We start from the raw sequence: 16,961 nt of genomic DNA on the forward strand, positions 1-16,961 counted from the left end.
GCCACCCAAGCACCCCTGCTTGTCTCTTATTCAGTTTATTCCTTGAAATCTTAACTTCTTTCTGTCACTCTTAGATGAGGTCTTTTCTTTTGTCTTTATATTGCAGTATTTATGAAAACTATTTGTCTTTAATAACCAACTACCTTATTGACTTTTCTATTTGTAATAAGTTTTCAGTTGATTCTCTTGGGATTCCAAAAATAGAGTCATATCATAGTAATTATTTTACCTACTTTTAAATATTGATACCCTTGCAGTGGCTGGGTGGCTCAGTGGGTTAAGCATCTACTTTTGGCTCAAGTCTTGATCCCAGCCACTTGTCAGGCTCCCTGCTCAGTAGGGAGCCTGCTTCTCCCTCTCCCTCTGCCTTTCCACCTGCTTGTACTCTCTCACTCTCTCTCTCTGTCAACTAAATAAATAAAATCTTTTTAAAAAAAGGCAAGTTTATTAAAAAGTAATAATAAAAAAATAAATATTGATACTCCTATCTTCTTTTATCTATTTGTTTTACATAATACTTCTCAAGGCAATGTTAGATAATAGTGAGGATAGGCCTTCTTCTTATCTTAGATAAGATTTTAGCATAAATGCTTTCGGTGTTTCCTCATTAGGAATCATGCTGGTTTGGGGGGTTGAGACAGATGAATTTTAATCACATTCAGAAATTTGCATCTATTTTTATTTTTAATACTATTTGCATCAAAATGTGTGTTGAATTTTGTCAAATGTTTATTTAGCATGTATTAAGATGATCATATATTTTCATTCTTTAGATTTATTAACAGAATCACATATTCATAAATAAATGAATATGAGCCTTCCTTAAAACTCTAATATGAACCTTCATATGAAATTATTTTAGTTTTCTTATTTGGGGCAATTCTTACTGAGTTTGGTACTAGTACTATATTTCCTTTATTTAAAGGAGTTTAGAAATTTTTTTCTTCTGTTCTAGAACAATGTAAGTTATACTGAAACTGTCTATACTTTAAAAGTCTGATAAAATTTTCTAGTAGAAGCATCTGATAACTTTGAACAGTAACTTCAACAATGCCGCTTTCTCATTGTCAGTTTTTGCAGATTATATTTTCCTAGAAAATTATCCATTTTAACTAGGTTTTTTCTTCTATTTTTTAGTCTAGATTTGCAAAGTAGCCATTTACTTTACACCTTTTTTGTCTATTCATGCATTTAAGACTTTAACTTTCCCTCTGAATACTGCCTATGCTGAATCAAATAGGTAGTATGTACAATGTTTTTGTGATGTGTTATACATTCAACATGTTCAATTTCCTCTCTGAGTCAAGAATTGTTGGAATGATTTAAAGAGGTGGGCTTTGTTTACTTCTGTTTTGATTTTTGGATTTTAGAGACTCAATATTTTTGGTTTTGCCATTAAGTTCAAATTTTATAGTATTATGATACAGTTTTATCTGTATTTCCAAATTTTTGAAATTTACTGATATTTTCCTTGTGACCTAACATATGGTCAATTTTTGTGAATGTTTCTGAAGAAGAAAGAGCAGGAAATAGATCTGTGTTTTCCAACTACAACCTTAGTATGTTAATGTATCAATTTTCAACATCATGACTTAAAGTACAGATTCTGAAGTCAGACTGTTAGGATCCAAGTCCCAGATTCACTATTGGGATCTTATGCAAATTACTTAATTTCTATGTTTCTTAATTTTCTCATCTGTAAAATGGCTGTAATGGGAACATCTACCTCTTAGGATTGCTGTTAGGCTAATATGTGCAAAGCATTTATTTCATTGTCTGGAATGAAATCACTATAAATGTATTAGCTGTTACAATTATTTAGATTTACCTTGTTAATTATCTAGTTCATCTAGAGCATCACTGTCCAAATGAAATCTAACACAAATCATGTATGCTATTTATTTTTAAGATTTTAAGTTATCTCTACACCCAATGTGGAGCTCAAACGTACAACCCTGAGACCAAGAATCAAATGCTCTGCTGACTGAGCCAGCCAGGTGCCCTCATGTATGCACTTTTAAATCTTATGGTAGCCATGGTAAGAAAGTGGAAAAGGTAAAATTATTTTTAATGGTATATTTTATTCAACTCATTATATCAAAAATCTTATCACTGCAGCATGTAATCAATATTCAAAATTTCTTAAGTAACTTATTTTACCTTCTTTTTTGTGTACTGTCTTTGAAGTCTGGCATGTTTTATACCTATACCACATTTTAATTTGGACTAGCTACATTTCAAGTGCTTGACAGCCACACTGGGTAGTGCTTGGTGTTTTGGATACATAGGTATAGAATTTATTTTTTGTATACTCGGTACTTAGTATATCATGAGCTGAGAACATGAAAATAATGTCATATATTATTAATATATTTCTGTGTTTTTCTTGTTGAATCTCCTATGCCTTTTGTTCTATAAATGTTTATGTTCTGTAATTTGATGAAAAAACAGTGGTAATTATTATATTTTCATTTTGGGCTTTTTTTTTTTTAGCATTAAAATGGGCCTATCTCTCTTTGTGCCTTTTGCCTTGAATTTAATTTTGTGCAATACTATATTTATGAGTAAAGTTATCTTTGTTTTCATTTACCTGCAATATCTTTGCCTGCTTTTTTAACTTCTCAAGCATCTGACTCACTTATGATAATCTCTCATACACAGCCTATAACTGGATTTTTCTTTACTAGTCTGTAGTTCAGTTTAGCCCATTTACACAAATATGACAGGTATATCTGAACTCAGTTCTGATTATTTTAGGATTTATTTTCCATTTTTATGACTTTTATGTATTTATTTTTAAGTATTTTATTTATTTATTCATGAGAGACACACAGAGAGAGGCAGAGACAGAAGCAGGTTCCCTGAGGGAAACCTGATGCAGGACTTGATCCCAGGACCCCGGGTTCAACTCTGAACCAAAGGCAGAGGCTCAACCGCTGAGCCACCCAGGCATCCCCATTTTTATGACTTTTAAATGTTATAAACTCTCTTTGCTTTGGTTTTTGAATTCTGGTATTTAGAAAGATTTAGAGTTTTATTCCAATGTTTACCTTTATAACTATGTGAAGTTGCCTTCACCATATGTTTCTCCAGAATTACTAAGAAAAGTCATTGGAAACCTGGAAATAAGGCCAAAGATGGCTTCACAGCCTTTGGGTCTCATTCTAAAGTACTAACAGTGTAACTAAGAGCCATCTGACTTTCTAGAGCAGTGATTTTCAAATGCAGTATCCAACTAGTAGCATCAGCACCAACATTATCTAAGCACTTGTTAGAAATGCAAGTTCTCAGGCCCTACTCCAGACCAGTAAAATCAAACTGTGGATAGAGCCCAGCTATGTGTTTGAGCAAGACCTGCAGAAAATTCTGATACATGAGTAGTGTTTCTCAAACAAGAGCAATTTTGCCCCATAGGGAACACTTTTGACTGTCAGAATTTAAGGGAGAAGAGAATGTGCTACTGGCATCTAGTGGCATACTCTGCAATGTACAGGAGAGCCCTCACCTCTTCCCAGCAAAAAATTATCTGGAAACAAATGTCAGTCAAGCAGAGTTTGAGAAACTCTCTTCTAGGGGAATATAACTTTATTTGCTACACTACTTATTATGGATTAGGATCCAGACGTTAACTTATAGAAAACTTCAAAAGATGCAAATGATTTTTGTCTGGTAGAGATTCAACTTATTTCTGTGCAGTAGAGAAGATCATCTAAATCTTAGGGTTGAATTGCCCTGCAGGATATTGTGTTAGCTCTCTATTATTATGTGACAAAATGCAGTAAAACTTAGTAGCTTAAAACAACACTAAGCATTTATTGTTATGGTTTCTGTGGATTGGGAATTTACTAAGTGGCTTTGATATGCAGAGAAACAATTTTCAGATGCTCTGTAACACTGTGGCTTGTTTTCATGTGAGAGGTCTTCTGACATCTGTTTATCCTTTTTTTCCCCTCTACTATGTGCCTGGGTTTTTGTTTTGTCTTAATTGTTTTTAATTTTGAGGTTTTATCCAAAATTTGTGGGAAGTTAATTTAGGGAAGGAACCAGAATAATGTTCAGGCCAGGTGAAATTTGTCATGATCCTGGGTTTTGCATGTAAGTTCAATTAGCAAAAGCTAATTGGCAGAGATTGGCAACTGTGGGGTTTTTTTGTTGTTTGTTTTGTTTTGGTTTTTTTGTTTTTTTTTTTAACCCCAAGACTGAAGCACTCTGCTATGGTAAAGACAGATGGTTTTCTTGCAAATATTCCCTGTGTGCTCTGCTTCTTCGGCTTCTCAGAACCAAACCAGGTCCAGGAAGCTCCTGCCACTGGCTGGTACATGCATTCCTTTTGTTGTGAACAAAGGATTGAGGATACACACTTCAGAATGTACCTGTGTGTTGAGAGGGATACTTATATGGCCTGATGTTTGTTTATAATCTCTTTACTACAGCAACCTCTCCCCAGGTCCTCCTGCAACCTCTGATCAATCCCTCTGTTGCTTTGGGCATCTTTCCTGTTGGCCTAGGATTTCAGATCTCTCCTGGTTGCTCTGCATATGGAACTTGTTTCTTGTTTTTATTCTGGTTGTTGTTTTTTAGTGATTTTCAGTAAGATTAGATAATTTCTTTTTCCCAACTTTTTAAACTACAAAACTTCAGAAAAGCATAAGAAATAGCACCATGAGGGGATCCCTGGGTGGCTCAGCAGTTTGGCGCCTGCCTTCAGCCCAGGGCGTGATCCTGGAACCTGCTTGGAGCCTGCTTCTCCCTCTGCCTGTGTCTCTGCCTCTTTCTCAGTCTGTGTCTCTCATGAATAAATAAAAACTTAAAAAAAAAAGAAAAGAAATAGCACCATGAATATCTATAGACCCTTTAATAAGTTAACATATACAGTATTCCCTATCAGCGGGGAACGTGTTCCAAAACCCCCAGTGGATGCCTGAAACCGCAGATAGTACTGAACATGTGTTTTCTCTTCTCCAAATGTACCTCTGATAAATTTTAATTTATAAATTAGGCACAGTAAGACATTAACAACAAATAATAAGAGAACATAAAATACTATAATGAAAGTTATATAAAAGTGGTCTCTCTTCTCTCAAAATATCTTATTGTGCTGTACTCACCCTTAGTCATCTTGTGAGGATGTGATGATAAACTGCCTGCGTGTTGAGACAAAATGAGGTGAGTGAAGCCCACAATACTGAATCCTGTGGCGTCTGACATACCATTAGGCTACTACTGATCTTTGACCTTCTGACAATGGGTCAGAAGAAGCGCCTGCTTCCAATGGCTTTGACTCCAGGTAACTGGAACTGTGGAAATCTGAACTACAGAGAAGGGGACTGCTATCCATATTTAAATTTCCCTAATTGCTGCCTCCAAAGTGTCTGCTTTATTTGTTGATCCAGAATCCCATCAAGGTATACAATATTGTATGTGGCTGTTGTGTTTCATTTGGTTAATGCATTTCATTTGATCCAGAACTACTCAGTCTCTTATTTATTTACTTACTTACTTACTTATTTATTTATGAGAGTGAGCACAAGCAGGGGGAGCAGCAAATGGAGAGGGAGAAGCAGACTCCCCGCTGAGCATGGAGCCTGACGTGGGGCTCAATCCCAGGACCCCGAGATCATGACCTGAGCTGAAGACAGACGCTTAACCAGCTGAGCCACCCAGGTGCCCCAGCCCTTCTATTTTTTTTAATGACGTTTTATTTTTGAAGTGTTCAGGCCACCTGCCTTAGAGAATGTCCCCAAGCAATGTTTTCCTTATGCTGTTTTGCATAAACCACAAGTCACTTAGTTTCTGAATAGATATGAATTCCAAGTGCTTGTTTTTAACATTTTAAAAAGAAAATAAAGTAGATACTTTTGTTTGAGGTCTGAGTACACTCTAGACTTCAGCAAGTTTTGGATGCAACTTGGAGGAAATGATTTCCTGATGAGCCTTAAATCCCAAGTAGTTTCCTATCATTACCACCTTCGCTAGATGTAAAATATATTCTGGTTATCAAATGAATGGTGTACTTTTTATTTTAAAAATAATTGTTTTCCTCTTGTATGTCTCTATTAAACTAAATTCCTTCAAGAGTCAACCTCTTAAACCTAAGCTAGACGTTGACCTATATTTCTCTTAACTCATTTGCATTTTACCCATTTGGTTTCTTAGTCTTGCCTACCTCTATTCAAACAGAGAGAGAATAGCCAATGTTAGGAAACTGACCAGAATTAACCCTACACACACATAATGCCAGAAATAAGAAAAACCCCTTAAATATTTTTCATTTATATTTCTCATTTAAATAATTGTTTTTGATACAGAAGTTAGTTAAATGTTGGATATAGAGCTTCCAAAGTACACAGCCGTGTAGACATAGAGTCTGGGATCCTGTAGACAATTTTAGAAAAGAACCCTGCTTAACTGCAAAGTATTATTGACTGACTTACTATGTCTTTCCAAAGTACTTTTACATATATGATTCGACTTGATCCTTACAAGAGCTTTGTGAGGTAGTTGAGGAAGGGGTGAAATCTCTCGTTTTGAAATGAGGAAACTGAGGTTCAAACAGAGTACATGACTTGCCCAGGGTCTCATAACTACAACTGGCAGAGATGGGATTTAAATCTGATTGCGGATTACATGCCAGAGCCATATGGCCATATGTTCTTTGAATTTATGTCCTCAAAAATCAATATGTTTATTTTAGGTATGCTAAGGTTTCTATCATCAAGAACAGTTTGGTGCTCCCTTCTGTAGGAGTCCTGCCTTCGTTGTGAAACAGCAAGCCCTTTGGACCTTTGGAGGGACTCTGTTACCATGGATATTTGGGAACGTTATTGCTTCAGGAGGCTGCCACTAATACCAATTAGGGCCACCCTCTAGCTAGGCAAATCTAAAGATCAATCCAATCAGTACATCCTTCAAGGAAGACTCAGTTGCAGCGCCTAAACTATTCTCTCCTGGGACTTGATAATAGTCACTGTTAAGAGTCTGATTTTGCTTTTGCCTTTCACCAAAAAGGTGGTGGTGACCATTAAACCTACAAAAGGGAGGCCTGGAGGGACCAAACATAACAGTTCTTTTTGCTTCACCATGGGTTTGCCTAATTTACTTATCTTACTGATAATGGGAAACTGACAGATTAGAACCATCAGAGTTACCACTTGTTGTGAGTAAATAATATAATCAAAATTATAAAGCAGCTTCATTATGGACACAGAGTCCTCTTCAAGAAAATTGTAATACTAGTGTGTGTGTGCATGTGTGTGTATGTATACCCATATACACACATATACATGTTTTGTTTTCTTTGTTTGTATTTATTTGTTTTTTATTTGAGGTACATTTCTTATCTTCATCATAGGAAGGCTGACAATATAAAATTCTTAGATATGAAAACTCAAAAATAACCCAAACTAAGTGATGAGTGAAATAATTGCTTTGAGAGGAAAAAGAACAATCCAAATTTTCTTCTTGAATTTTCTTAAAATTAAAAAAACACACATGTTTAAGGTACTTAAATGGTCATTTTCTATTTTTAATTTTGTTAACACATATTTCATTGCATTTGGGAAGAGGAATAGATACTATATATACATAAAGCCAACACTTGGGGATGGCTGCTTGCTTTCTGAGGTTCTTTGCAAATGGTGAGCAAGTTCTCTTATTACATAGCTTGTTCAAAGCACCCTCAACTAATAACTTCATTTAATTCGCAATATTTCTGCAAATCAATTTCTCAATCTGTTTGGCACAATGAAGTCTGTCCTAGCAAATCTGGAATTGTACTTTAAGGAACCATCTCTCCTTAAAGGGTAGATATTAAATATTGCTTGTCTTTGTGCATTTTAGCACAGGACCTGCCTAAAGCAGGTGGTCAAGTGTTTGCTGAGTAGAACTGTCCTTAATTTTATCTAATGGAAAAAGAGAAGAAAGGCATTTATTTACTGAAGTGACTGCCCCAAATATAAATAAATTCAATCTTGTATGGTTTATACATTTAAACTTCCAATGAAGACCAGTGCACTTCTGTGGGGCCATAATTTCACACTGGCCACATGGCAGCAGGTCACTCCCCTCGTCCACTGGCTCAATTCAATCTCTATTTGAACACCTTGAACTAAGTTCTCTCTCCTCTAATCATGTAAAAAACAGACCCACCTGTAGCTCTGTAGGTCAAAGGGAGACATTGAAAAATACTGATACCTTAAAAGCTAAACAAAATATTAATCAAAGGTTTCTGAGGATTTGATTTCTATGACTACTCTTTAATTATGGATGGCAATTTCTTCGGAAGAGGACAAAAGTTCTCTTTTATAATCAAAACTTTTCTTTTTTTAACAAACAAAGTTCTTAAAACTGTTTTGAATTTTTAAAGATTGCTGGTTGTTTTTCATTTCACTAAGTGGTTTGCTTGTTGGTTTGCTTCTCTCCTAAATTTTATCCGCCCAAACTTTAATTGATTTTGTAATCACTATCCACATTTCTTACTGGCAGTCTTAACAGGAGTCTTAAGAAAAAATGGCTAAACATAGTCAGCTGAGACAAGTATACTTAATTTTCCCCCACAGCAATTATAAATATCAGGAGATTTTCATGGCTGTGTCATAGCTTCCTTAGGATGCAGAATTGGTAAGACTTATATGAACATAAATGTATGACCTGTTACACATTGTGACAGCGACTGTAGGGTAAGAACAATGTAAACATCTCTTTACGTTAGAAGAACCACCTCATTCCAGGATCTGAAGAGCTTTCTTTGTCCCCTCAAGAAAATAAGTCCTGGTCCCATCCAAAAAGCACACAAAAAAGGACCTCTAAATTGACTCCTCCCCCACCAAAAGTTTATAAAAATACTGAAATAATATTCTCACAAAAAAGTAGAGTTCAGAGAATGAGTATCAAGTACATGCAGAAAAGCTTTCACTTCACTCATATATAAATGGCTCTAGAGAAAGATACAGGAGAAATCTACTAGCTACATCACCCAGTCTTGGTAGCACCTGACTAGGGCCTGGGAAGGAGGAAATAAATAGTTCATAGGGTAAATCCTCTGTCCCATAGTCCAATCAGGGAGACCCCATGGTGTCACCAAGCAGTAAAAGTCCCAGATATCTTTTCAGATAACTTCCTGAGTTGGAGTGTTCTTCAGAGTTTCTCATCTTGCTCCTTCCAAATGCTGACATCATTGCCTCCAGTGTCCTCAGCCTGAAGTCAGCCATCCTGCAACATGAATCAGAACCTGTTGTATGGCTGGGTCACACTTAATAAAACAAGAATATTCTTAGAAAGCAGTTTATCAGTTACATTTGAGGGAACATCTGAAATGATCACTTTGATCAAATGATCAAGCACTTTGTACTCTTAAGATTTAGAGGGAATTAAAAGATCATGTATTCTACACAGCACATGAAATCTTAAATCTTATTCAACAAGTTTGCTTACATTAATGTTTCCTAAGAGGGGCTCCACAAAACACTGGTCTATGAAATATTTCTTGTTGAGGTTTCTCTCTTAGAAAAACACAATTGGGTAAACTTGGGTAAGAGCACTGAGAAAATTTGTATGAGAGAAAAGATACATATCTATATAGGTATATGTAGAGATATGCAGAGAGAGCTATACATAAACATATCAAAACTTACAATAAACTGCATAAGACTTAAGATAATTTCTGGCCTCCTTATTAATTGTCTTCAATGAGGAAAGAACTAGAGGAATTTGGGTTAAAGGTCACTGGAGTTTTTCTCATCACAGGAAACCAAGGGGACTGTGTATTTAGGTCTCCCTAAAGAACGGAATGTGAAGGACCACCCATAAGAATAAAGAGCACTGGCTTGATTCAATAGGTTCTCTGCCTAACCCAATAATTCTGTTTATGAGAACGACTCCATAGGGAGGCTATGGCTGCCCTCCATGGCACGGCTTGAAAGGTTAGGAATATGACACTGATTTCCCCAAATCTTTTTTCTTAATACATTACGGACTGTTGACTAATAAATTTATCTAAGTCTAACTTGAATCAATTTATATTTTCAGCTTATTCTAACAAATTCCACATGCTTCCAATCTGCTTTGGATGATGTGAATGTCATTTTTATGTGGAGCCAGGGCCTGGCTTATAGAACCTTCAGGCTCCTATGTCTCTGATTCTCACCACCCCTGCTTCTCCATGATGCTGTCAAAAGACTTTTTTTTGCAGGTGTTGGGGGTGGTAAGGGCAAAAGTTTCCAACTCTTCTTCTCTATCTGCAAGTCTTTTGCTTCCACTGCCCATCACCCTCCCTCCCCTACCCTGATTCTAGCTTGGAAAACTAAACTGATACAGGTACTGGCCTATTGGATACACACAGTGAGTCATGGATCCCTGGGACATCATATCAGTCCACAGAAATGACAGCCTCACTAAGCTTTGGAATCCATCTGGTTCAATTTTATATATTAGGGAATTGAGGTGCAAAGAGAAGAAATCATTTGCCTGGGATCATATAACAAGCCAAGAGTAAGATGAAAAGTGGTATGTGTTAATGTGCAACCACTCAGCTCTCAAAACTAGTAGGCTAGGGGTACCTGGGTGGCTCAGTGGATTGGGTGTCTGCTTTCAGTTTAGGTCATGATCGCAAGGTCTGGGGATCAAGCCGCATGTTGGACTCCCTGTTCAGTGAGGAGCCTGCTTCTCCCTCTCTCTCTCTTTCATTCTCTCTCAAATAAATAAATAAAATCTTAAAAAAAAAAAAAAAAAAGAATCCTACTAGGCTGTCTCCTGGACTCACTATAATGGTTGTCTCAGCCCCTTTTAGCCTCCTTCTTGTGATTTTACTTGTGCTTTGACCCAGAACTGACCTCACCATCCTGTCTGGTCTCACCCACGTCTGCTTCATCCTGGTCAGGCTCAAACTCGGTACCCCGGTCCACAACATCCACACCAGCCTGCACCCTGGGCTTCTCATTTTCCCACTTGGCAAAACCTTTGTCCTTTGCTGCTTTGTCATGGAACTTGGATTTCATTTTGGGGAAGGTATGCGACCCTGAGTCCCCCCAGCCAGCCTCTGACCATACAGGCTCGGTCTGAGTGGCCTGGCTGGTGGTAGCCCTCTGCAGCCTCACAGAGATCTTGCGAGAAGAGCCTGTAACCAGTGTGATGGCTCTGCTGTCCAGGTCTCGGTGTCCTGCAGCCACGCCTGGGAACTCGAACACCTCATCCTGCACTGGAAGAGGAGAGACTGTTGTGATTATTTGACATCTGATTGCTTTAGAGCAAACTGTCAAAGCTGGTGCAAATCACAGGAGTCCGATGAGCAAGGCCCTAGAAGGACAGACCAGAGGTGGACCCAAACTGCCTGCAGGTGAAATGCATAGATGTGAGACCTGAGAGCAGAGAGAAGCAGGTGGGAGTCAAGGGTATAGCCATAGCTACTCACCCTGAAGTAGGGTGTTTATAATGACTCTGACCAGGTTCAGATCCAGAACCCAATGAAAGGCCAATATGGAAAGATGAGCAGAAGGAAATTGAGGTAGAAAAGAAAGCAGAGGATCTTACCTGGGGGCAATGAGGGGCTTCCAGGCAGTGACCCATGACTACTGCCCAAGGAGGGAGCACGAGCAAATCTCCTACAGGCCAGAACCAGGAGGTCTTTGCACTGTTTGTGACAATTGGCTCCACAGTCTGAAAAATCACCAAGTATCACAAACGATTAGTGGCAACCATGTGCACCTGGTGCTGACTGGGCTGCCAGGGTGCCCCTGAGCTGTTGGCTGTGCCCTCCCCCTCCTCTGCTCCATGTTGACTCAGAGTCCAACTCAGGCCTGCAGAGTGTGTCTAGGGACCAGAGAAAGGCCAGTGGGACTTACTTGCCTCCCCGGGGTTCCTCTCACACTTGCTTAACTTCTTCCTCTACACAATTCATTGAGGCGCTGGGGAGCACACCAGCAGGGCATAGACCTAGCAGGGAGTTGCCTTTGCCCCAAACTAAATGCCAATTCCATGGGACTGGGGTTGCCTCCCAGGCTCCACCAAGAGGCTCCTTGAGCCAGAATGAGGGAAAGAAACCCCAACTTCTAGTGTCTTCTAGGCCCAACAGCTGCCTCCGCTCATTTACAGTCAGGTATCCCTTTATTCGGTATCTGCCTGCATTTTATTATTCTTCTTCATTCCTCCAATTTTTTTAAAATATTTTTTTATTTATTCACGAGAGACACGGAGAGAGGCAGAGACAAAGGCAGAGGGAGAAGCAGGTTCCCTGCAGGGAGCCTGATGCAGGACTGGATCCCAGGACTCCAGGATCACGACCTGAGCCGAAGGCAGATGCTCAACCACCGAGCCACCAGGCATCCCCCTCTAAATCTTTTCTAGAACAAGGGATCTTATCTCCTGCTTCCTGTCTTTGCATAGAAACAGAAAACAAGATGGGCTTATGCCCAATAACATATTCTAGATTTGATTATGGCTTTGAAATGGCAGCAGACTCTGTAAAACTCCCATTAGAATGCTTTAGTTAAGAAAGTAGACTATAAATTGCTACTTAGAGTAGAAAACTTGGGCTGCTTTGCAAAAGAGAAACACAGTTATTTCCCATAGAGGGTTCTACATTTCTCTTAGAAATGAACAGATAGGATCATTTTAAAGAGCGTATTTCTCCCTATCAAAGAGGATCTTTCTAATTCTTTCCAATACTCGCTTTCCCCTCAAATGATCTTATTTCAAATACTCTTGTAATGACAGCATGGAAAGACTAAATTATAATGAAATGTTGTCTATTTTAATTAATTTTAACATTCTTTTGCCTTTAAGAGAAAATACTGTATATACACAGATGATCCAAGGGTTTAATTGATTTTCATCTTCATAAAAGTGTGTTTATATGTGTGTGTGTGTCTGTCTTTAGAGGATAAGGGTCAGAAACCAGAATAAAACTATAGCTAGGCGGTAAGATATCTTTGCTGTATCTTTGCTGCTTGAAAGTACAAATCCAAGTTACACTCAGACAACTAATACCAAGAACTAAAGGGAAGGTTTTTGAGATGAAAAGGTGGCTCCTATTGAGCTTCAGGAAACTCTGTTCATACAACATGAGGACCAAATCCTAAAAGATAGCTAGGGAAAAAAGGCACCAAAAGGCAATAGTATTAATCTGAAAGCATTCTGTAATGAAAATGTTTTCTTTTGTAGTGATATCTTTCAAGAGCATTGTCAGATTCTTAAAACCATCAGTAAACTATCCAGTAATTTCTTTATTTAAACACCAATAATATATGGCGGGTGGGGAGATGGGGTCACTGGGTGATAGGCATTAAGGAGGGCACATGATGTAATGAGCACTGGGTGTTATATGCAACTGATGAATCACTAAACTCTATCCCTGAAACTAATAAAAGAGTATATGCTAATTAATTGACTTTAAATAAAATTTAAAAATAAACATCAATAATATATAATGATCATATAGGCACTAGTGTCAAGAGTCCTAAGTGCCTATTAATATGCATGTATATTGCATTTATCAAGTTATATTTCTTTATTTGTTAATAAACTTCAATTAATTGGGGAACCATATGAACAAATTCATTGAAAGGGACAAAAATAAGTTTTAAGGAGAAACTTTAAATCTGTTTTTCATCCATCATCTGTGATTTAGTGGCAAAAGGAATAGCTAGCTGTATGTGAGAGCAGAAAGAAAGGCATATGTATTACAGGAATGAGTATGTGCTTATTCCCATGAAGGACAAAGTTCTTTTATATGGTATTTTAGTTAGGCCTTTTCCACTCCAAAATTCTCACCCTAACTGTGTGATGTTTCACAAGACATCCTAGTGAAGAGGCCACATGTCTGTGGGTTGATAAGGGTGGTTTGCTTGCTCTTGCAAGCAAGAATTGTGAAATTCTGATTGAGGCTATCCAGAACTGCAGGGATTTTTTTCCCTAGACACATTACCTTCTTCAGTTGCCAGTGGCCCAAAGACCTGAGTTCTCCAAGATGCCAAGAGTTTCTGTAGTTTTGTCAGACACACGGACATTTTAACATTTTACAACATAACATTTATTTACCTTTGCATTTGTATCCTTGCTTGATTATGCCCCAGAGCTGTAACAAAAGACAAAAGAATGTCAGAGAATCTGAATTAAAATCTGGAAAAAACAAAACAAGGCCAGAGAGAAGGAAGTCCTGGGAAGCATGATGGCTGGTAGAGCACAAACAGGATGTAACTGATCCTGACACCCTTCCTGTCAGATAGAAGAATGGTCTCCTAGCTCACTCCAGCTGGGGTGATAACAGTTGTGCTTCCCTTTTCTATCTGAAAGCCAAATGGGAGCCGGGATGGGAGACTGATATTGGTACATTTATTGGACCTTGGTATAATGCGTTCTCAGCAAAATTTACTGGGGAGACTGTCACTGTTCTTGGAAGCCCCCAGCTCCCTCTGCCTTCTTTTTAATCACTCCAGCTGCTCTTGGCGCCCCCTAACGAAATAAAGCAAACATGGTGCATATCCCACTAACGCGCTCGCGTGGTACTAGGCTCTTTTCTGAGTAGCATTTGTACCCTGAAAGAATACAGAGAAGGAAAAGATCTATTTGTTCACGTAGTCATTCTCTGATTGCTCAGTGTTTGGCCTGTGCCAGGGCTCAGGGAGATGCAGAAAGCTTTCAGATTGTGCCAACCCCAGAGGAAGTAGGATGTAGGAAGTGACAAGTGCCTCTGGAGAGATGTGAGGGCCTACAGTTTAAGGAGGGGTGTTTCCTTAGGGGGTTCAGGGGATCATCCTGGTGGTGGTGTGTTCTTCCCCATGCCTCCCACAGCATTGCTCATGGATCCCAGGGAAACAGAAACATAAATATTAATGAATTCAGTGGGCTTAGCTTTAAGCTGGAAAAACTCCATTTGTAACCTTTTAGTGGTTATGTTAGGTGACTGATACCTGGTTAATACAATGATTCTAAAAGAAACAGGACCGGTGGTATATGGGGGCTGATGGGAGTGTCATTTACCTCTATGATAGGGGAACAATGCCCTGAGAGTGGTCATTATGACCCTCTCTATAAGAAGAATAAATAAATAAATAAATGCCAGTAAATAAAATAAATGCCAATGTCAAGTGATTCGAGGGTGTCAGGAAGACCGATCCTTACCCTTTCTGACAAGGAAATTCCACCAGTGGTAAGTGATTCTTTTGAGTCTTAAAAGTTATCATGTCCTCCCAAGTACATTATTAAGTTGCAAATGTATGCTGGGAAGGTAGGATTATTAAGACAACTGATTGGAAGCAAGGCCTCAGTTACCTTGGATGACTGGAAGAGGATAAGGAACAGTCTATCCAGAAAGGGGAAGGGGCATCAGGGTAATCACATCATGCCAGAGCTACAGGGATCTTCAAGATAATCTAGTTTTCTTCTCTCCTATAACAAGTGAGTGGGATGACCCAGAAAATTAAATAATCTGCAAGGTCGCACATCTGGGAAACTTTGCAATGGTAAGAAATCCTTTGCTCACAGAGCCCTTGGTGACAGCAATAACAATAATAATGACAGCTAACATTTATTGAACTTTTGTTGTGTGAGAGGCACTGTTTTAAGCTTTTCTAGTTAATGTATGTTAACTCATTGCATGCTATGTATATTTAGACTGAGCTATAAACAGGTGATGTCACTTGGCAAGGTCTGTCTCATTGCTAGTGAGTAAGAAAAGAAGAATGTGTCACAGGAGGGAAAGACAGGAAGCCACTGCTCCTGGGTGTTTTGTGTGTGACCAAAAGCAACTGATCTAGGACAAGAGAAGTTAAGATTTGAGAAGAAGCATTCTAATATCCAGATATGGCACATTATCAGCATAGCTGCAGGAACTGCTAGAAAAGATAGAGTGAAGCCTGAGTCCTATCAGGAGGGAAACTCAGGGCATTGCTTGTTAACGTTCCTTAATAATGAAGAGACAACACAAGACAGGAAGAGGCTCTGGGTCACTGTCACTGCCAGCCAAGGACAGGAGATAGTGACCTCATGTGGATGGGTGTATAAGACTTATTTCCCCAGGCTTTGATGTGAGGCTTCAGGTTGCTTTAAGATTTGAAGGGACTACAATGTAAGGAGCACTGGGAGTGCATATGAGTCATGGGCCTCCTGCTAATGCTCCCTGTGATCTTACAGAAATCACTTATCTTCCCCAGACCTCAAAACAAGGGAATTAGCAAAATTCTTTCAGTTCGGGAATTCTGAGATAAATGGATTTCAAATACTGTTTGTTTTGCTTACCCCTAAAATGGAATTTATTTCAAAGGCAGGTGGTCCAGGCACCAAAAAATAGTTCCTTGCTTTCCCCTACAATTCCTTTCGATGACACATCTAAACTTATAAATCCCTCTGAAAACCAATGGACTTTAAAAAAAAAAATGTGTGTGAATAAAGATCAAATCAAATCTCATCCATTGAAATTAAATATATTTTGAAGAATAAAAAGGGCTATTAAAACATTAAATGACTTAATTTCAATTAACCTCGAAAATATTAAGGAGCACTTAAGAGGAGAAGTATTTATTCTGAGCTACATGACGTGCAACACGTCTGATGTCATTTAAGTATCGCAACAACATGGCAGGATGTGTGCTTGAACACAAACTCCTGTCCTTGGGGCCCCCTAAAGCCAGTGCTTCAAGCTTGGGATGAGAAAAGTGTAATTTTTGCAGCAGTACATAATATCAGCTGTGAATTCAAAGGAGTCACCAGTGGACACAATGGCTGAATAAAGCTAACATAACTGAGCTCTGGCATTTGGACAAAGGAGCAGTAGCCATGCTGGCTGCTGGGCCATCCTCACCTACAGGATCACATTTTCATCTTCTACAATTTGGGTAACAACTAGAGTTTCAGGGCCCATGAGTCTTTGTTCAATATCAGGGCCAAAGCTGCTCTTAGTTGCAAAGAATTATCAAATGTGGGGAAACAAAGTGTAGGTAGCTGTGTAGGTAGAGCGCAGGATTTAGAGT

At 38.6% G+C, this 16,961-nt stretch overlaps 1 protein-coding gene and 1 long non-coding RNA gene across 3 annotated transcripts in view; one reads left to right on the forward strand and one right to left on the reverse strand.

The window, feature by feature from the left end:
- The first annotated feature begins 2,499 nt into the window (after positions 1-2,499).
- On the forward strand, positions 2,500-9,449 carry LOC144281000 (uncharacterized). Its single transcript, XR_013349469.1, has 2 exons — positions 2,500-5,664; positions 6,695-9,449. It is a non-coding gene; the product is annotated as an uncharacterized LOC144281000 (long non-coding RNA).
- The window catches only part of RASGRP3 (RAS guanyl releasing protein 3), a 98,339-nt gene continuing 88,664 nt past the window's right edge, over positions 7,287-16,961 (reverse strand). For both annotated transcript variants that reach the window (XM_077843636.1, XM_077843635.1), the window contains 4 exons: positions 14,032-14,068; positions 11,527-11,652; positions 10,830-11,194; positions 7,287-9,210 (listed from right to left, as the gene is read on the reverse strand). In XM_077843636.1, the coding sequence (XP_077699762.1) occupies positions 9,202-9,210; positions 10,830-11,194; positions 11,527-11,652; positions 14,032-14,068 (537 nt within the window). In that variant the 3' untranslated portion in view covers positions 7,287-9,201. The remainder of the gene's footprint in view (positions 9,211-10,829; positions 11,195-11,526; positions 11,653-14,031; positions 14,069-16,961) is intronic.

This window comes from Canis aureus, chromosome 12 (assembly GCF_053574225.1).
Source record: "Canis aureus isolate CA01 chromosome 12, VMU_Caureus_v.1.0, whole genome shotgun sequence".
NCBI lineage: Eukaryota > Metazoa > Chordata > Mammalia > Carnivora > Canidae > Canis > Canis aureus.